Raw genomic sequence first — 20,664 nt, 5'->3', positions numbered from 1 at the left:
CAGGGAGATATCTGTAGACTGACTGCTGTCCCTCTGTCCCCTCTCCCTCAGGGAGATATCTGTACACTGACTGGTGTCTCTCAGTCCCTCTCCCTCAGGAAGATATCTGTACACGGACTGGAGTCTCTCAGTCCCTCTCCCTCAGGGAGATAGCTGTACACTGACTGGTCTGTCTCAGTCCCCTCTCCCTCAGGGAGATATCTGTACACTGACTGGTGTGTCTCAGTCCCCTCTCCCTCAGGGAGATATCTGTACACTGCCTGGTGTCTCTCAGTCCCTCTCCCACAGGGAGATATCTGTACACTGACTGGTGTCTCTCAGTCTCTCTCCCTCAGGGAGATATCTGTACACTGACTGGTCTCTCTCAGTCCCTCTCCCTCAGGGAGATATCTGTACACTGAATTGTCTCTCTCAGTCCCTCTCCCTCAGGGATATATCTGTACACTGACTGGTGTCTCTCAGTCCCTCTCCCTCAGGGAGATATCTGTACACTGACTGGTGTCTCTCAGTCCCTCTCCCTCAGGGAGATATCTGTACACTGACTGGTCTCTTTCAGTCCCTCTCCCTCATCGAGATATCTGTACACTGACTAGTGTCCCTCAGTCCCTCTCCCCCAGGGAGATATCTGTACACTGACTGGTGTCTCTCAGTCCCTCTCCCTCAGGGAGATATCTGTACACTGACTGGTGTCTCTCAGTCCCTCTCCCTCGGGGAGATATCTGTACACTGACTGGTGTCTCTCAGTCCCTCTCCCTCAGGGAGATATCTGTACACTGACTGGTGTCTCTCAGTCCCTCTCCCTCGGGGAGATATCTGTACACTGACTGGTGTCTCTCAGTCCCTCTCCCTCAGGGAGATATCTGTAGACTGACTGGTGTCCCTCTGTCCCCTCTCCCTCAGGGAGATATCTGTACACTGACTGGTGTCTCTCAGTCCCTCTCCCTCAGGAAGATATCTGTACACGGACTGGAGTCTCTCAGTCCCTCTCCCTCAGGGAGATATCTGTACACTGACTGGTGTGTCTCAGTCCCCTCTCCCTCAGGGAGATATCTGTACACTGACTGGTGTGTCTCAGTCCCCTCTCCCTCAGGGAGATATCTGTACACTGACTGGTGTCTCTCAGTCCCTCTCCCTCAGGGAGATATCTGTACACTGACTGGTGTCCCTCTGTCCCCTCTCCCTCAGGGAGATATCTGTACACTGACTGGTGTCTCTCAGTCCCTCTCCCTCAGGGAGATATCTGTACACTGACTGGTGTCTCTCAGTCTCTCTCCCTCAGGGAGATATCTGTACACTGACTGGTCTCTCTCAGTCCCTCTCCCTCAGGGAGATATCTGTACACTGACTTGTCTCTCTCAGTCCCTCTCCCTCAGGGAGATATCTGTACACTGACTGGTGTCTCTCAGTCCCTCTCCCTCAGGGAGATATCTGTACACTGACTGGTGTCCCTCTGTCCCCTCTCCCTCAGGGAGATATCTGTACACTGACTGGTCTGTCTCAGTCCCCTCTCCCTCAGGGAGATATCTGTACACTGACTGGTGTGTCTCAGTCCCCTCTCCCTCAGGGAGATATCTGTACACTGCCTGGTGTCTCTCAGTCCCTCTCCCACAGGGAGATATCTGTACACTGACTGGTGTCTCTCAGTCTCTCTCCCTCAGGGAGATATCTGTACACTGACTGGTGTCTCTCAGTCCCTCTCCCTCAGGGAGATATCTGTACACTGACTGGTCTCTTTCAGTCCCTCTCCCTCATCGAGATATCTGTACACTGACTAGTGTCCCTCAGTCCCTCTCCCCCAGGGAGATATCTGTACACTGACTGGTGTCTCTCAGTCCCTCTCCCTCAGGGAGAAAACTGTACACTGACTGGTGTCTCTCAGTCCCTCTCCCTCGGGGAGATATCTGTACACTGATTGGTGTCTCTCAGTCCCTCTCCCTCAGCGGGATATCTGTACACTGACTAGTGTCCCTCAGTCCCTCTCCCCCAGGGAGATATCTGTACACTGACTGGTGTCTCTCAGTCCCTCTCCCTCAGGGAGAAAACTGTACACTGACTGGTGTCTCTCAGTCCCTCTCCCTCAGGGAGATCTCTGTACACTGACTGGTGTCTCTCAGTCCCTCTCCCTCAGGGAGATATCTGTACACTGACTGGTGTCTCTCAGTCCCTCTCCCTCAGGGAGATATCTGTACACTGACTGACTTCTCTCAGTCTCTCTCCCTCAGGGAGATATCTGTACACTGACTGGTGTCTCTCAGTCCTCTCTCCCTCAGGGAGATATCTGTACACTGACTGGTGTCTCTCAGTCCCTCTCCCTCAGGGAGATATCTGTACACTGACTGGTGTCTCTCAGTCCCCTCTCCCTCAGGGAGATATCTGTACACTGACTGGTGTCTCTCAGTCCCTCTCCCTCAGGGAGATATCTGTACACTGACTGGTGTCTCTCAGTCCCTCTCCCTCAGGGAGATATCTGTACACTGACTGGTGTCTCTCAGTCCCTCTCCCTCAGGGAGATCTCTGTACACTGACTGGTGTCTCTCAGGCCCTCTCCCTCGGAGATATCTGTACACTGACTGGTGTCTCTCAGGCCCTCTCCCTCGGAGATACCTGTACACTGACTGGTGTCTCTCAGTCCCTCTCCCTCAGGGAGATATCTGTACACTGACTGGTGTCTCTCAGTCCCTCTCCCTCAGGGAGATATCTGTACACTGACTGGTGTCTCTCAGTCCCCTCTCCCTCAGGGGGATATCTGTACACTGACTGGTGTCTCTCAGTCCCCTCTCCCTCAGGGAGATATCTGTACACTGACTGGTGTCTCTCAGTCCCTCTCCCTCAGGGAGATATCTGTACACTGACTGGTGTCTCTCAGTCCCTCTCCCTCAGGGAGATATCTGTACACTGACTGGTGTCTCTCAGTCCCTCTCCCTCAGGGAGATATCTGTACACTGACTGGTGTCTCTCAGTCCCCTCTCCCTCAGGGAGATCTCTGTACACTGACTGGTGTCTCTCAGGCCCTCTCCCTCGGAGATATCTGTACACTGACTGGTGTCTCTCATTCCCTCTCCCTCAGGGAGATATCTGTACACTGACTGGTGTCTCTCAGTCCCTCTCCCTCAGGGAGATCTCTGTACACTGACTGGTGTCTCTCAGGCCCTCTCCCTCGGAGATATCTGTACACTGACTGGTGTCTCTCAGTCCCTCTCCCTCAGGGAGATATCTGTACACTGACTGGTGTCTCTCAGTCCCTCTCCCTCAGGGAGATATCTGTACACTGACTGGTGTCTCTCGCCGTCCTCTCTCTTTTTCCCTCGGACACCGATTGCTCTGCAAGCACGACCTCCAACGGTTGCCTTGTTCTCTCTCCCACCTCTCCGCAGCGACAGTCACACGCGGAGACATGGAAAGGACCGGCCCTGGCACCGGAGGCGGAGTCATGGCCGACGGAGGCGTCGCTCCCACAGGCACGGCCGACGAGGCCATCACAGCCGGAGTGGGGGGCACCGGCACGCTCGCCGAAGAGGCCACAGGTGCGGCGAGACGGGCCGGCGTGGGAATTGCGGGCTTACGCCACGCGTTCTGCAAGCAATTGCACTCTGGCTGACCTCAGCCTGCTGAGCTCGTGCACACACCAACCAATTGCTCTCTGACTGACCTCAACCTGCAGCGCTCGTGCTCACACCAAGCAATTGCTCTCTGACTGACCTCACCCTGCTGAGCTCGTGCGCACACCAAGCAATTGCTCTCTGACTGACCTCACCCTGCAGTACTCGTGTGCACACCAAGCAATTGCTCTCTGGCTGACCTCACCCTGCAGTGCTCATGCCCACAGCAAGCAATTGCTCTCTGACTGACCTCACCCTGCAGAGCTCGTGCGCACACCAAGCAATTGCTCTCTGACTGACCTCACCCTGCAGAGCTCGTGCGCACACTAAGCAATTGGTCTCTGACTGACCTCACCCTGCAGAGCTCGTGCGCACACCAAGCAATTGCTCTCTGACTGACCTCACCCTGCTGAGCTCGTGCGCACACCAAGCAATTGTTCTCTAACTCACATCACCCTGCTGAGATCATGCGCACCAAATAATTGCTCTCTGTGTCTGACCTCACCCAGCAGAGCTCGTGCGCATTAGCAATTTCTCTCTGACTGACCTCCCCCTGCTGAGCTCGGGCGCACACCAAGCAATTGCTATCTTACTGACCTCACCCGGCAGAGCTCATGCGCATCAGCAAATGCTCTCTGACTGACTTCACCCTGCAGAGTTTGCTCACCAAGCAATTGCTCTCTGACTGAACTCACCTTGGAGAGTGTGTGCACCAAGTAATTGCACTTTGACTTGATTGCATTTTTTGAGGAGGTAACCAAGAGGGTCCTTGACGGCAGTGTGTACGATGATGTGTATATGGATTTCAGCAAAGCTTTCGATAAGGTTCCACATGGCAGACTGGTCACGAAGGTTAAAGTCCATGGGAACCAGGCCAAAGTGTCAAGTTGGATCCAAAATTGGTTCAGAGGCAGGAAGCAAAGGGTAATGGTTGATGGGTGTTTTTGTGACTGGAAGGCTGTATCCAGTGGGGTTCCACAGGACTCAGCATTAGGTCCCTTGCTTTATGTGGTATATATCAATGATCTAGACTTGAATGTAGGGGGTATGATTAAGAAGTTTGCAGATGATACTAAGATCGGCCGTGTGGTTGATAATGATGAAGAAAGCTGTGGACTGCAGGAAGATATCGATCGACTGGTCAGGTGGGCAGAGCAGTGGCAAATGGAGTTTAATCCAGAAAAGGGTGAGGTAGTGTATTTGTGGAGGGCTAACAAGGCAAGGGAATACACATTAAATGGTCTAACACTGAGAAGTGTCGAGGAACACAGGGACCTGGGAGTGCAGGTCCACAGATCCCTGAAGGTAGCAGGCCAGGTGGATAAGGAGGTTAAGAAGGCATACGGAATACTTGCCTTTATTAGTCGAGGCATAGAATACAAGAGCAGGGAGGTTATGCTTGAACTGTATAAAACACTGGTTAGGCCACAGCTGGAGTACTGCGTGCACAGTTCTGGTCACCACATTACAGGAAGGATGTGATTGCACTGAAGAGGGTACAGAGAAGATTTACCAGGATGTTGCACTGGAGAGGGTACAGAGGAGATTTACCAGGATGTTGCCGGGACTGGAGAATTTTAGCGATGAGGAAAGATTGGATAGGCTGGGTCTGTTTTCCTTGGAACAGAGGAGGCTGAGGGGAGACCTGATTGAGGTGTATAAAATGATGAGGGGCCTGGATAGAGTGGATAGGACGGACCTGTTTCCCTAGGCAGAGGGGTCAACAACCAGGGGGCAGAGATTGAAAGTAATTGCGGGGTGGGGGGGGGGTTTAGAGGGGATTTGAGGGGAAATGTCTTCACCCAGAGGGTGGTGGGGGTCTGGGGTGGAACTCACGGCCTGAAAGGGGGGTAGAGGCAGAAACCCTCACCACATTTGGATGTGCACCTGAAGTGCCGTAACCTACAGGGCTACGGACCCAGAGCGGGAAAGTGGGATTAGGCTGGGTAGCTCTTGGTCGGCCGGCACGGACACGATGGGCCGAATGGACTCCTTCCGTCCTGTAAATGTCTGTGATTCTATGAACCCCACTACCTCCAAGTCTCACACACACCATCCCGACTTGGAATTGTATCGCTGTTCCTTCAATATCACTGGGTCAACATTATTGGACACCACTCCTAACTGCACTACTACTGCAGTGCGTCTTGTAGACTGTGCACACTGCAGCCAGGGGGCGCCGGTGGTGGAGGGAGTGAATGTTGAAGGTGGTGGGTAGCGGGCCGATTTGTCCTGGATGGTGTCGAGCTTCTCGAGTTTTGTTGGAGCTGCAGCTCATCCAGGCAAGTGGGGAGTATTCCATCACACTCCTGACTTGTGCCTTGTAGACGGTGGAAAGGCTTTGGGGAGTCAGGAGGTGAGACACTCGTCGCAGAATACCCAGCCTCTGACCCGCTCTTGTATTCACGTGGCTGGTCCAGTTAAGTTTCTGGTCAACGGTTCCAAGCATTGTCATTGGGCTGCAGGAAGCATGTGATCAGTAGGATCTGCGAAAGTCGGCTTTCCCTGTCAACGTCTCAAATGCTATTCGACTGCACCAGGCAGCGCGGGGTGTGCGGTGCACCCTCAGCCATCGAGCCCAGGTGTGTAACGTTACTCCGCTTCTCTTTCAGGCACCGTCGATCCAACAGTAGGAGCAAGAGCCCCTTCTTCAGGGGGAGGAGTTCCAGCAGGTGAGGGCCAAGGGCTACATTAGGCCCTCCCTGTCCGCCCCCACCCCCCGCCCCCCTTGTTAACGGCACGGTCACTGCGAGGGCAACAGTGCCAGTCTGAATATTCACCTCCGCACAGATGCAACACTTGAACTCTGACTGATCTGCCTCACTCAAGCAATTGAACTCTGACTGACCTCATCTTGCACAGTTCCTTCACTGAACTACAACGTTCATTTGTATAGCGCCTTCAATGTAGTGGAAACGGCCCAAGTCACTTCACAGAAACAATTATAAATAGGAAATTTCGAACCGAGTCATATCAGGAGATATTAGGACATGTGCCCTAAAGCTTGATCAAAGAGTTTAAGGGTTTAAGGTTCGTCTTAAAGGAGGGGACTGAGACGGAGAGGTTTAGGGAGAGAATTCCAGAGCTTGGGGCCCAATCAGCTGAAGGCACGGCCGCCAATGGTGGGATGATGGAAATCGGGGGATGGGCAAGAGGGCAGAATTGGAGGTGCGCAGAGATCTCGGATAGTTGTAGGGCTGGAGGAGGTTACAGGGATAGGGAGGAGCGAGGGCTGGAGGGGGTCACACAGATAGGGAAGGGTGTAGGGCTGGAGGAGATTACAGAGATAGGGAGGGGTGTAGGGACTGGAGGAGGTTACAGAGATAGGGAGGGGTGTAGGGGCTGGAGGGAGTTACAGAGATAGGGAGGGGTGTAGGGGCTGGAGGAGGTTACAGGGATAGGGAGGGGTGTTGGGGCTGGAGGAGGTTACAGAGATAAAGAGGGGTGTAGGGGCTGGAAGATGTTACAGAGATAGGGAGAGGGCGAGGGACTGGAGGAGGTTATAGAGATAGGGAGGGGTGTAGGGGCTGGAAGAGGTTACAGAGATAGAGAGAGCTGTAGGGGCTGGAGGAGGTTACAGAGATAGCGAGGGTTGTAGGGACTGGAGGAGATTACAGAGATAGGGAGGGGTGTAGGGGCTGGAGGAGGTTACAGAGATAGGGAGGGTTGTAGGGACTGGAGGAGATTACAGAGATAGGGAGGGGTGTAGAGGCTGGAGGAGGTTACAGAGATAGGTAGGGGTGTAGGGGCTGGAGGAGGTTACAGAGACAGGGAGGGGTGTAGGGGCTAGAGGAGGTTACAGAGATAGCGAGGGTTGTAGGGACTGGAAGAGGTTACAGAGATAGGGAAAGGTGTAGTGGCTGGAGGAGGTTACAGAGATAGGGAGGGGTGTAGGGGCTAGAGGAGATTACAGAGATAGGGAGGGGTGTAGGGGCTGGAAGAGGTTACAGAGATAGGGAGGGTTGTAGAGGCTGGAGGAGTTTACAGAGACTGGAGGGTTGTAACGACTGGAGGAGGTTACAGAGATAGGGAGGGGTGTAGGGGCTGGAGGATATTACAGAGATAGGGAGGGGTGTAGGGGCTGGAGGAGGTTACAGAGATAGGGAAGGAGATGAGGGTTATGGAGGGAATTGAGTAAAGGAGGGAGGAGAATTGACGCTACCAGAAATGCGAGGGTTTACATATCAGGGAAGGATGAACAGTCTTGAAACGAGAAGACTGAGGGCTGACCTAATAGAGGTCTTTAAAATGATGAAAGGTTTCGATCGAGTGGATACAGAGAGAGTGTTTCCACTTGTGGGGAAGACCAGAACTAGAGGCCATCGATATAAGATCGTCAGCAAGTAATCCAACGGGGAATTCAGGAGAAACTTCTTTACCCGGAGAGGGGTGAGAACGTGTAGCTCGCTGCCACAGGGAGGGGTTGAGGTGAATAGTATCGATGCGTTTAAGGGGAGGCCGGACCAGGTTATGAGGGAGAAGGGAATAGAGGGTTATGCCGATAGATTTAGATGAGGAAAGACGGGAGGAGGCTTGAGTGGAGCATAAACGACAGCGTAGCTGGGCTGTGCCGGAAGGCCTCTTTCTGTGCCGTATATCGGATGTAATCCTACATAAATCTCGATCGTCTCGCAAAACGGGGGGCTGGGTTTACCGGGAGCCACTGTAGGTCAACAAGCAAGGCAAGATGACGGGAGAAAGGGATGAAGTGCGCATTAGGACACGGGGCTACCTGGAGTTTGGGACGAGCTGAAGTCCGTGAACCTTCATGTGACAGAGTCGGTCGGCTAATGTCAGCAATGCCCACCACCCTAGATTGAAACAGACATCTGTGAGCCGCTCAATGATCCTGATCGGTCGGTGGGGTCGTTTGACAACGAAGAGCAAAGCCGCGGACTGCAGGGAGATAGCGATCGACCGGGCGGGTGGGCAGAGCAGTGGCAAATGGAGTTTAATCCGGAGAAGTGTGAGGTGATGCATTTGGGGAGGGGCTACCAAGGCGAGGGAACACACATTAAATGGTCGGACACTGAGAAGTGTAGAGGAACACAGGGACCTGGGAGTGCAGGTCCACAGATCCCTGAAGGTAGCAGGCCAGGTGGATAAGGTGGTTAAGAAGGCATACGGAATACTTGCCTTTATTGGCCGAGGCATGGAATACAAGAGCAGGGAGGGTTATGCTTGAACTGTATAAAACACTGGTTAGGCCACAGCTGGAGTACTGCGTGCAGGTCTGGTCACCACATTACAGGAAGGATGTGATTGCACTGGAGAGGGTACAGAGGAGATTTACCAGGATGTTGCACTAGAGAGGGTACAGAGGAGATTTACCAGGATGTTGCACTAGAGAGGGTACAGAGGAGATTTACCAGGATGTTGCACTGGAGAGGGTACAGAGGAGATTTACCAGGATGTTGCACTAGAGAGGGTACAGAGGAGATTTACCAGGATGTTGCACTGGAGAGGGTACAGAGGAGATTTACCAGGATGTTGCACTGGAGAGGGTGCAGAGGAGATTTACCAGGATGTTGCACTGGAGAGGGTACAGAGGAGATTTACCAGGATGTTGCACTGGAGAGGGTACAGAGGAGATTTACCAGGATGTTGCCGGGACTGGAGAATTTTAGCGATGAGGAAAGATTGGATAGGCTGGGGTTTGTTTTCCTTGGAACAGAGGAGGCTGAGGGGAGACCTGATTGAGGTGTATAAAATGATGAGGGGCCTGGATAGAGTGGATAGGAAGGACCTGTTTCCCTGGGCAGAGGGGTCAACAACCAGGGGGCAGAGATTGAAAGTAATTGGGGGAAGGTTTAGAGGGGATTTGAGGGGAAATGTCTTCACCCAGAGGGCGGTGGGGGTCTGGGGTGGAACTCACGGCCTGAAAGGTGGGTAGAGGCAGAAACCCTCACCACATTTGGATGTGCTCCTGAAGTGCCGTAATCTACAGGGCTACGGACCCAGAGCGGGAAAGTGGGATTAGGCCGGGTAGCTCTTGGTCGGCCGGCGCGGACACGATGGGCCAAAATGGCCTCCTTCCCTGCTGTAAATTTCTGCACGCTCTCGGCGACGAGACTCGAGGTGCTCAGCGCCCTCCCGGATGCACTTCCTCCACTTAGGGCGGGATTGGTCTTTGGGCCCAGGGACTCCCAGGTGTCGGTGGGGGATGTTGCACTTTATCAGGGAGGCTTAGAGGGTGGTCCCTTGTAACGTTTCCTCTGCCCACCTCGAGTCTCGTCGCCGAGAGCCTGCAGAAAGCAAACGCAGGCAGCGGAAGGAGCGTGCGGCAAACCAGTCCCACCCTCCCCTTCCCTCAACCACTGTCTGTCCCACCTGTGACAGGGACCGTGGTTCCCGTATTGGACTGTTCAGTCACCTAAGGACTCATGTTAAGAGTGGAAGCAAGTCTTCCTCGATTCCGAGGGACTGCCTGTGATTGATTAATTGATTGATTGAAATTTCCAGGATTATGATGACTCGTTGTAATATCAAAGGCCCCTCTGATTTCCGTCACACATTAAACACCACCCCCCCGCTCCCATCCACCCTGCTCATCACCGCTCAACCCCCTCTCCCCCACTCCCCACTCCACACCCCTCACCGCTCATCACCGCTCAACCCCCTCTCCCCCATCCACACCACCACTACCCCGAATCCTCGGCCGTCGCTCAAATCTGCCTGTTCCCTGTGCAGGGACCGTTGCTGGACGCGGAGTCCGGAGGAACGGGATTCCTGCACCGTGTTATGCCTGCAGTTCTCCGGACACATCAGGCCCAGGGATCTCGAGGATTTCTTCTCCTCCGTGGGAAAGGTAAGAGGGACGGGTTAGGAATGTGTGGGTGAAGCTGTACCTGCCCTGGGAGTGTTTGATGGGACAGTGTAGAGGGAGCTTTACTCTGTATCTAACCCCCTGTACCTGCCCTGGGAGTGTTTGATGGGACGGTGCAGAGGGAGCTTTACTCTGTATCTAACCCCGTGCTGTACCTGCCCTGGGAGTGTTTGATGGGACAGTGCAGAGGGAGCTTTACTCTGTATCTAACAGCCTGTACCCGCCCTGGGAGTGTTTGATGGGACGGTGTAGAGGGAGATTTACTCTGTATCTAACCCACTGTACCTGCCCTGGGAGTGTTTGATGGGACAGTGTAGAGGGAGCTTTACTCTGTATCTAACCCCCTGTACCTGCCCTGGGAGTGTTTGATGGGACAGTGTAGAGTGAGATTTACTCTGTATCTAACCCCCTGTACCTGCCCTGGGAGTGTTTGATGGGACAGTGGAGAGGGAGCTTTACTCTGTATCTAACCCCCTGTACCTGCCCTGGGAGTGTTTGATGGGACAGTGTAGAGGGAGCTTTACTCTGTATCTAACCCCCTGTACCTGCCCTGGGAGTGTTTGATGGGACAGTGTAGGGGGAGCTTTACTCTGTATCTAACCCCGTGCTGTACCTGCCCTGGGAGTGTTTGATGGGACAGTGTAGAGGGAGCTTTACTCTGTATCTAACCCCCTGTACCTGCCCTGGAAGTGTTTGATGGGACAGTGTAGAGGGAGCTTTACTCTGTATCTAACCCCGTGCTGTACCTGCCCTGGGAGTATTTGATGGGACAGTGTAGAGAGAGCTTTACTCTGTATCTAACCCCGTGCTGTACCTGACCTGGGAGTGTTTGATGGGACAGTGTAGAGGGAGCTTTACTCTGTATCTAACCCCCTGTACCTGCCCTGGGAGTGTTTGATGGGACAGTGCAGAGGGAGCTTTACCCTGTATCTAACCCCCTGTACCTGCCCTGGGAGTGTTTGATGGGACAGTGTAGAGGGAGCTTTACTCTGTATCTTACCATTCTATTAACAACCTCCTTCTCTCAATCCTTGGTAGGTTCGAGATGTGAAGATTATATCAGACCGAAGTTCTCACAGGTCAAAGGGCATCGCTTACGTTGAGTTTTATGACATCGCCTCAGTGGCCTTAGCCATTGCTCTCTCAGGCCAAAGGCTGCTGGGAGTTCCGATCATTGTTCAGGCTTCCCAGGTACGTTGCTCCAAGAAATACTGAGGGAGTGCCGCACTGTCGGAGGGGCAGTACTGAGGGAGTGCCGCACTGTCGGAGGGGCAGTACTGAGGGAGTGCTGCACTGTCGGAGGGATAGTACTGAGGGAGCGCCACACTGTCGGAGGGGTAGTACTGAGGGAGCGCCGCACTGTCGGAGGGGCAGTACTGAGGGAGCACCGCACTGTCGGAGGGGCAGTACTGAGGGAGCGCCGCACTGTCGGAGGAGCAGTACTGAGGGAGCCCCGCGCTGTCGGAGGGGCAGTACTGAAGGAGTGCCGCACTGTCGGAGGGGCAGTTATGCCATTCTAACTAACAGAAAACTGTGAGTCAGGATAAATGGGTAATTTTGCGGTTGGCAATCAGTAACTCGTGAGGTGTCACAGGGATCGGTATTCATGACTTGGATGAAGGGACTGAGTGTAATGTAGCAAGATTTGCTGATGATACAAAGATGGGAGGGAAAGCAATGTGTGAGGAGGACACAAAAAATCTGCAAAATGGCAGGCAGTGACTAGTGGAGTGCCGCAGGGCTCAGTGCTGGGACCCCAGCTATTTACAATATACATTAATGATTTAGATGAAGGAATTGAGTGTAATATCTCCAAGTTTGCAGATGACACTAAGCTGGGTGGCGGTGTGAGCTGTGAGGAGGACGCTAAGAGGCTGCAGAGTGACTTGAATAGGTTAGGTGAGTGGGCAAATGCATGGCAGATGCAGTATAATATGGATAAATGTGAGGTTATCCACTTTGGGGGCAAAAACAGGAAGGCAGAATATTATCTGAATGGCGGCAGATTAGGAAAAGGGGAGGTGCAACGAGACCTCGGTGTCATGGTATATCAGTCATTGAAAGTTGGCATACAGGTACAGCAGGTGGTGAAGAAGGCAAATGGTATGTTGGCCTTCCTAGAGAGAGGATTTGAGTATAGGAGCAGGGAGGTCTTACTGCAGTTGTACAGGGCCTTGGTGAGGCCTCACCTGGAATATTGTGTTCAGTTTTGGTCTCCTAATCTGAGGAAGGACGTTCTTGCTATTGAGGGAGTGCAGCGAAGGTTCACCAGACTGATTCCTGGGATGGCAGGACTGACATATGAGGAGAAACTGGATCGACTAGGCATCTATTCACTGGAATTTAGAAGGATGAGAGGGGATCTCATAGAAACATATAAAATTCTGACGGGATTGGGCAGGTTAGATGCAGGAAGAATGTTCCCGATGTTGGGGAAGTCCGGAACCAGGGGACACAGTCTGAGGATAAGGGGTAAGCCATTTAGGACCGAGATGAGGAGAAACTTCTTCACTCAGAGAATTGTGAACCTGTGGAATTCTCTACCACAGAGAGTTGTTGAGGCCAGTTCATTAGATATATTCAAAAGGGAGTTAGATGTGGTCCTTACGGCTAAAGGGATCAAGGGGTATGGAGAGAAAGCAGGAAAGGGGTACTGAGGTGAATGATCAACCATGATCATATTGAATGGTGGTGCAGGCTCGAAGGGCCGAATGGCCTACTCCTGCTCCTATTTCTTATGTTCTTATGATTCTAAAAGGACATAGACAGGATAAGTGAGTGGGTAAAAATTTGATAATGCAGTATAATGTGGGAAAATGTGAGGTTATCCACTTGGTAGCAAAAAAAAGAAAAGGAAATTATAATTTAAATGGAGAGAGATTGCAAAGTGCTGCAATACAGCGGCACCTGGGGCCTACTTTTTCATGAAACACAAAAGGTTAGGGCTGCTGTGGGTGATGGGTTCTGCTTCGTGGTGAACCGTGGTGCTGGTTGCCACTGGTGTGTGTGTTGGGGGATCAAAAAAGGTAGGGCCCAAGGTGGGTTGCTCAGGGTAGTCCGTGAATCTGAGTTTGATTTGGTCCAAGTGTTTCCGGTGAATGAGTCCATTTGAAAGTTTGACCCGAAACACCCTGCTCCCCTCTTTGACCACGACAGTGCCGGGAAGCCACTTGGGACCTTGTCCATAATTTAATACAAATACAGGATCATTGACTTCAATCTCGCGTGACACATTTGCGCTATCATGGTGTGCACTTTGTTGAAGCCGCCTGCTCTCTACCTGTTCATGTAGATCGGGGTGAACTAACGAGAGCCTGGTCTTAAGTGCTCTTTTCATGAGCAGTTCAGCAGGTGGGATCCCAGTGAGTGAGTGGGGTCTCGTGCGGTAGCTAAGCAGGACTCGGGATAGGCGAGTCTGCAGTGAGCCTTCAGTTACCCTCTTCAAGCCTTGCTTGATGGTTTGCACTGCTCTCTCTGCCTGACCATTGGACGCTGGTTTAAACGGGGCAGATGTGACAAGTTTGATCCTGTTATGGGTCATGAATTCTTTGAACTCAGTATCGGTAAAACATGGCCCGTTGTCGCTCACCAGGACATCGGGTAAGCCGTGTGTGACAAACATGGCCCGCAGGCTTTCAGTAGTGGCAGCGGACGTGCTAGCCGACATTATCTCACATTCAATCCACTTGGAGTAGACGTTTACAACCACAAGGAACATTTTACCCAAGAACGGGCCTGCATAGTCGACATGTACCCCAGACCACGGTTTGGAGGGCCCAGACCATAAACTTAGTGGCGCCTCCCTGGGTACATTGCTTAACTGTGAGCATGTATTACATCTGTGAACACAGGACTCTAAGTCCACATCGATACCGGGCCACCACACGTGGGATCTGGCTATCGCTTTCATCATTACGATGCCTGGGTGGGTACTGTGGAGGTCATTGATGAAGATGTCTCTGCCCTTCTTGGGGACCACTACTCGATTGCCCCACAGAAGGCAGGCTGCCTGTATAGACATTTCATCTTTGCAAAGTTGGAACAGCTTTATCTCTGCCTGCATTTCCACTGGGACACTGGACCAGCTCCCGTGAAGCACACAGCTTTTGACTGGAGATAATAAGGGGTCCTGGCTTGTCCAGGTTTTGATCTGCCGGGCAGTGATGGGTGATTGCTCACACTCAAATGCTTCCCTAACCATGGCTAGATCTGTGGGCTGCGCCATTTCCACCCCCGTGGTGGGCAATGGCAGCCTATTGAGAGCATCGGCGCAGTTTTCTGTGCCTGGCCTGTGGCGGATGGCGTAGTTGTATGTGGACAACGTGAGCGCCCATCTCTGGATGTGGGCCGATGCGTTGGTATTTATCCCTTTACTCTCGGAAAACAGGGATATAAGTGGCTTATGGTCAGTTTCCAATTCGAATTTTAGCCCAAACGGGTATTGATGCATTTTCTTTACCCCATAGACACGTTAACACTTCTTTCTTAATCATGCTGTCGGCTCTCTCAGCCTTAGACAGACTCCTGGATGCATAAGTAACCGGTTGCAGTTTCCCGAAATCATTGGCTTGTTGCAATACACACCCGAAGCCATATGACGATGCATCACATGCTAATACCAAACGCTGACATGGATCATACAACACAAGCAATTTGTTTGAGCATAACAATTTTCTCGCTTTTACAAAGGCATTTTCTTGGCTTTTGCCCCAAACCCATTCGGCCCCTTTTCATAGTAAGACATCTAGTGGTTCTAGCAGTGTGCTGAGACCCGGTAAGAAGTTACCAAAGTAGTTCAGGAGTCCCAGGAACGACCGCAGCTCCGTCATGTTCTGTGGCCTCGGTGCGTTCTCGATTGCCTCCGTCTTCGCGTTGGTGGGCCTGATGCCATTCGCCACAATCCTCCTTCCCAGGAACTCCACTTCAGGCACCAGGAAAACCCACTTTGAGCGTTTTGACCTGAGCCCCACGTGGTTGAGCCGACTAAGAACCTCCTCCAGGTTCTGCAGGTGCTCGACTGTGTTCCGACCTGTGACCAAGATGTCGTCCTGGAATGACTTCAGTAAACGTTCCCTGTTTCTCTGGAATATCGCCGCCGCTGATCTGATTCCACACGGGCATCTGTTATAAACAAAAAGGCCTTTGTGCGTGTTGATGCAGGTGAGGGCCTTCGATGATTCCTCCAGTTCCTGCGTCATGTAGGCTGAAGTCAGATCCAGCTTCGTGAACGTCTTTCCTCCTGCCAGTGTTGCAAAGAGGTCGTCGGCCTTTGGTAGTGGGTATTGGTCCTGCAGGGAGAAATGATTGAGTTACTTTGTAATCGCCACAGATTCTGACGGTGCCGTCTCCCTTGAGGACTGGGACAATAGGACTGGCCCACTTGCTGAACTCGATCGGTGAAATGATGCCCTCTCTTTGTAGCCGGTCTAGCTCGATCTCTACCCTTTCTCTCATCATGTACGGTACTGCTCTCGCCTTGTGATGGATGGGTCGCGCCCCCGGAATTAGGTGGATCTGCACTTTTGCTCCTTGGAATTTCCTGATGCCTGGTTCGAACAGCGAAGGAAATTTGTTTAAGACCTGTGCACATGAAGTGTCGTCAGAGGGCGATAGCGCTCGGACGTCATCCCAGTTCCAGCGTATCTTTCCCAGCCAGCTCCTGCCGAGCAGCGTGGGACCATTGCCCGGTACCACCCAGAGTGGTAGCTTGTGAACCACTCCATCGCAGCACTGCCAATCACAGGAATCAGTTTTTTGGTGTAAGTTCCGAATTTTGTGCGAACTGGAGTTAAGACTAGCCTTGAGGCCTTGTTGCACCGCAACCTGTCGAAAGTCTTTTTGCCCACGATGGACTGGCTCGCGCCCGTGTCCAGCTCCAGTAACACCGGGAGTCCATTTAGTTCAACATTCAGCATTATCGGGGGACAGTTCGTGGTGAATCTGCACACCCCATGTACCTCTGCCTCCTCAGTCTGAGGCTCTGGTTCGTTGTGATCCTCCGTGGATCTGTCCTCCTCTGCAACATGGTGGTTTGCAGGTTTAACAGGCTTTGCAGCTCGTCTGCACACTCGTTGGAGGTGTCCCATTGTTCCACAACCCTTGCAAATGTATTTTGGAAACGGCATGAATGGAAACGATGATCGCCCCCGCAGCGCCAACAAGGTGTTAATGACCTTGCATTCATCACCCTTGATGGTGGACTCTGAGACATCTGCGGACGTGTAGCTGCAGGTATGTGTGAACTGCCCTGTACGTTACAATTCAAAAACAACATCACTTTGTTCACAGTACTTGTAGCAGCACTTGTGTGCTGAGAGATTTACATACGAACATAAGAATTAGGAACAGGAGTAGGCCATCTAGCCCCTCGAGCCTGCTCCGCCATTCAACAAGATCATGGCTGATCTGGCCGTGGACTCAGCTCCACTTACCCGCCCGCTCCCCGTAACCCTTAATTCCCTTATTGGTTAAAAATCTATCTATCTGTGACTTGAATACATTCAATGAGCTAGCCTCAACTGCTTCCTTGGGCAGAGAATTCCACAGATTCACAACCCTCTGGGAGAAGAAATTCCTTCTCAACTTGGTTTTAAATTGGCCCCCCTGTATTTTGAGGCTGTGCCCCCTAGTTCTAGTCTCCCCTACCAGTGGAAACAACCTCTCTGCCTCTATCTTGTTTATCCCTTTCATTATTTTAAATGTTTCTATAAGATCACCCCTCATCCTTCTGAACTCCAACGAGTAAAGACCCAGTCTACTCAATCTATCATCATAAGGTCACCCCCTCATCTCCGGAATCAGCCTAGTGAATCGTCTCTGTACCCCCTCCAAAGCCAGTATATCCTTCCTTAAGTAAGGTGACCAAAACTGCACGCAGTACTCCAGGTGCGGCCTCACCAATACCCAGTACAGTTGCAGCAGGACCTCCCTGCTTTTGTACTCCATCCCTCTCGCAATGAAGGTCAACATTCCATTCGCCTTCCTGATTACCTGCTGAACCTGCAAACTAACTTTTTGGGATTCATGCACAAGGACCCCCAGGTCCCTCTGCACCGCAGCATGTTGTAATTTCTCCCCATTCAAATAATATTCCCTTATACTGTTTTTTTTCCCAAGGTGGATGACCTCACATTTTCCGACATTGTATTCCATCTGCCAAACCTTAGCCCATTTGCTTAACCTATCCAAATCTCTTTGCAGCCTCTCTGTGTCCTCTACACAACCCACTTTCCCACTAATCTTTGTGTCATCTGCAAATTTTGTTACACTACACTCTGTCCCCTCTTCCAGGTCATCTATGTATATTGTAAACAGTTGTGGTCCCAGCACCGATCCCTGTGGCACACCACTAACCACCGATTTCCAACCCGAAAAGGACCCATTTATCCCGACTCTCTGCTTTCTGTAAGCCAGCCAATTCTCTATCCATGCTAATACATTTCCTCTGACTCCGCGTACCTTTATCTTCTGCAATAACCTTTTGTGTGGCACCTTATCGAATGCCTTTTGGAAATCTAAATACACCACATCCATCGGTACACCTCTATCGGTGCACCTTTAGAAAAACATAGAAACATAGAAAATAGGTGCAGGAGTAGGCCATTCGGCCCTTCTAGCCTGCACCGCCATTCAATGAGTTCATGGCTGAACATGCAACCTCAGTACCCCATTCCTGATTTCTCACCATACCCCTTGATCCCCCTAGTAGTAAGGACTTCATTTAACTCCTTTTTGAATATATTTAGTGAATTGTATTGTCACTGGTGGCAATGAACGCCTGGGCTATCGCTATGGCCTTACTCAAGGTTGGGGTCTCTACAGTCAAAAGTTTGCGAAGTATGGTTTCGTGGCCAATGCCAAGTACGAAAAAGTCTCTGAGCATGTGCTCCAAATGTCCTTCAAATTCGCAATGTCCTGCAAGGCGTCTTAGCTCGGCGACATAACTCGCCACTTCCTGGCCTTCAGATCTTTTGTAGGTGTAGAACCGGTACCTCGCCATCGGAACGCTTTCCTTCGGGTTCAAATACTCTCGGACCAGTGTGCACACATCGTCGTACGATTTCTCCGTGGGTTTCGCTGGAGTGAGCAGGTTCTTCATGAGGCCATACGTTGGTGCCCCACAGACGGTGAGGAGGATCGCCCTTCGTTAGGCAGCGCTCTCTTCCCCATCGAGCTCCTTGGCCACGAAGTATTGGTCGAGTCGCTCCACAAAAGTTTCCCAATCATCTCCCTCCGGGAATTTCTCCAGGATGCCCGCTGTTCTCTGCATCTTTGGGTTCGCTATCTGTATCTCGTCGCCGGTTGTTATGTACGGAGAAAGAGTCAGACTGAACACTGTGAGCTCACAGTAATGTGTGACCTTAGTCTTTTATTGCAGGTCTCCAGAGTGCCTCTCCAACCTGTGAAGCCTCCTTAAATACCTGTGCTCCCAAGGGATTATGGGATCCCTTGGGACTCCAGGGGATGAGCCCTCTGGTGGCTGTACAGAGTAAATACAAGTTTACATATATAACAGATAGTATGCAGGAACAGCAAGTGATCAGGAAGGCCAATGAAATTTTTTCTCTCGGAGGGTTGTAAATCTGTGGAATTCGCTGCCCCAGAGAGCTGTGGAGGCTGGGACATTGAATATATTTAAGACAGAGATAGACAGTTTCTTAACCGATAAGGGGATAAGGGGAGTGGGCGGGGAAGTGGAGCTGAGTCCATGATCGGATCAGCCATGGTGGAATTAAATGGCGGATCAGGTTCGAGGGGCCGAATGGCCGACTCCTGCTCCTATTTCTGATGCTGATCCCTTCCCCCACAGGCGGAGAAGAACCGGCCGACTGCGACGGCCAGCAACCAGTTGAAGGGTCTGGATGGGCCCATGCGGCTCTACGTGGGATCGCTCCATTCCAACATCACCGACGACATGCTCCGGGGCATCTTCCAGCCGTTCGGGAAGGTCAGTGTCTCACACAGCTCTCATCCTCTCTCCTTTACTCTCTCAGCCCATCTCCCTTTCTCCCTCTCTCTCTGTGTGTCTCTCTCTCTCTCTGTCTCTCTCTCTCTCTCTCTCGCTCCATCTCTCTCCCTCCCTCTCGCTCACTCTCTCTCTCAATCTCGAAGCCCCTCTCTCTCTCTCCCTCTCTTAGCCTCCCTCTCCCTCTCTCTCTCAGCCTCTCTCCCTTTCTCTCTTTCTCTCTGTCTGTCTCACACTGCTCTCATCCTCTCTCTGTTACTCTCTCAGCCCATCTCCCTTTCTCCCTCTCTCTCTGTGTGTCTCTCTCTCTCTCTGTCTCTCTCTCTCTCTCTCGCTCCATCTCTCTCCCTCCCAATCGCTCACTCTCTCTCTCATCCTCTCTCTCAGCCTCTCGCCCTTTCCCTCTTTCTCTCTGTCTCTCTCTCTCTCTGTCTCTCCCTCTCTCTCCGTCTGTCTCTCTCTCTCTCCTCTCCCTCTCTGTCTGTCTCTCTCTTACTCCCTCTCAGCCGCTCTCCCTTTCTCTCTTTCTCTCTGTCTCTCTCTCTGCCTCTGCCTCTCTCATTGTGTGTGTCTCTCTCTCCCTCCTCTCTCTCTCTCTCTCTCTCTCCCACTCTCTGTCTCTCTCTCTCTCTCTCTGTCTCTCTCTCTCTGTTTCTCTCTTTCAGACTCTAACACTGCCCGTTTCTCTCTCTCTCTCAGATTGACAGCTTGCACCTGATCAAAGATCCAGACACTGGGATTTCCCGTGGCTACGGATTTGTCACAGTGAGTCACGCCGGGAACTCCCAGCTCCTTCGAGTCCGTCCGACAAAACCTCACCTTTAAAATCCTATCCTCACCTTCCAATCCCTCCCTGGCCCTCGCCCCTCCCTATCCCTGTAACCCCCTCCATCCCCTATATCCCTCCCTATCTCTGTAACCCCCTCCAGCCCCTACACCCCTCCCTATCTCTGTAACCTCCTCCAGCCCCTACACCCCTCCCTATCTCTGTAACCTCCTCCAGCCCCTACACCCCTCCCTATCTCTGTAACCTCCTCCAGCCCCTACACCCCTCCCTATCTCTGTAACCTCCTGCAGCCCCTACACGCCTCGCTATCTCTGTAACCTCCTCCAGCCCCTACACCCTTCCCTATCTCTGTAACCTCCTCCAGCCTTTACACCCCTCCCTAGCTCTGTAACCTCCTCCAGCCCCTACACCCTTCCCTATCTCTGTAACCTCCTGCAACCCCTACACCCCTCTCTATCTCTGTAACCTCCTCCAGCCCTTACACCCC

The 20,664-nt window shown here is 52.1% G+C and overlaps 1 protein-coding gene across 1 annotated transcript in view; it reads left to right on the top strand.

The window, feature by feature from the left end:
• Positions 1 to 3,394: 3,394 nt before the first annotated feature.
• The window catches only part of LOC139235709 (RNA-binding protein 39-like), a 41,423-nt gene continuing 24,153 nt past the window's right edge, over positions 3,395 to 20,664 (top strand). The window contains exons 1-5 of the mRNA XM_070866749.1: positions 3,395 to 3,579; positions 10,290 to 10,407; positions 11,464 to 11,616; positions 19,235 to 19,372; positions 20,090 to 20,155. Of these exons, the coding sequence (XP_070722850.1) occupies positions 3,395 to 3,579; positions 10,290 to 10,407; positions 11,464 to 11,616; positions 19,235 to 19,372; positions 20,090 to 20,155 (660 nt within the window). The remainder of the gene's footprint in view (positions 3,580 to 10,289; positions 10,408 to 11,463; positions 11,617 to 19,234; positions 19,373 to 20,089; positions 20,156 to 20,664) is intronic.

The sequence above is a fragment of the Pristiophorus japonicus genome, chromosome 23, assembly GCF_044704955.1.
Source record: "Pristiophorus japonicus isolate sPriJap1 chromosome 23, sPriJap1.hap1, whole genome shotgun sequence".
Lineage (NCBI taxonomy): Eukaryota > Metazoa > Chordata > Chondrichthyes > Pristiophoridae > Pristiophorus > Pristiophorus japonicus.
This window is presented reverse-complemented; position numbering and strand designations above follow the sequence as displayed.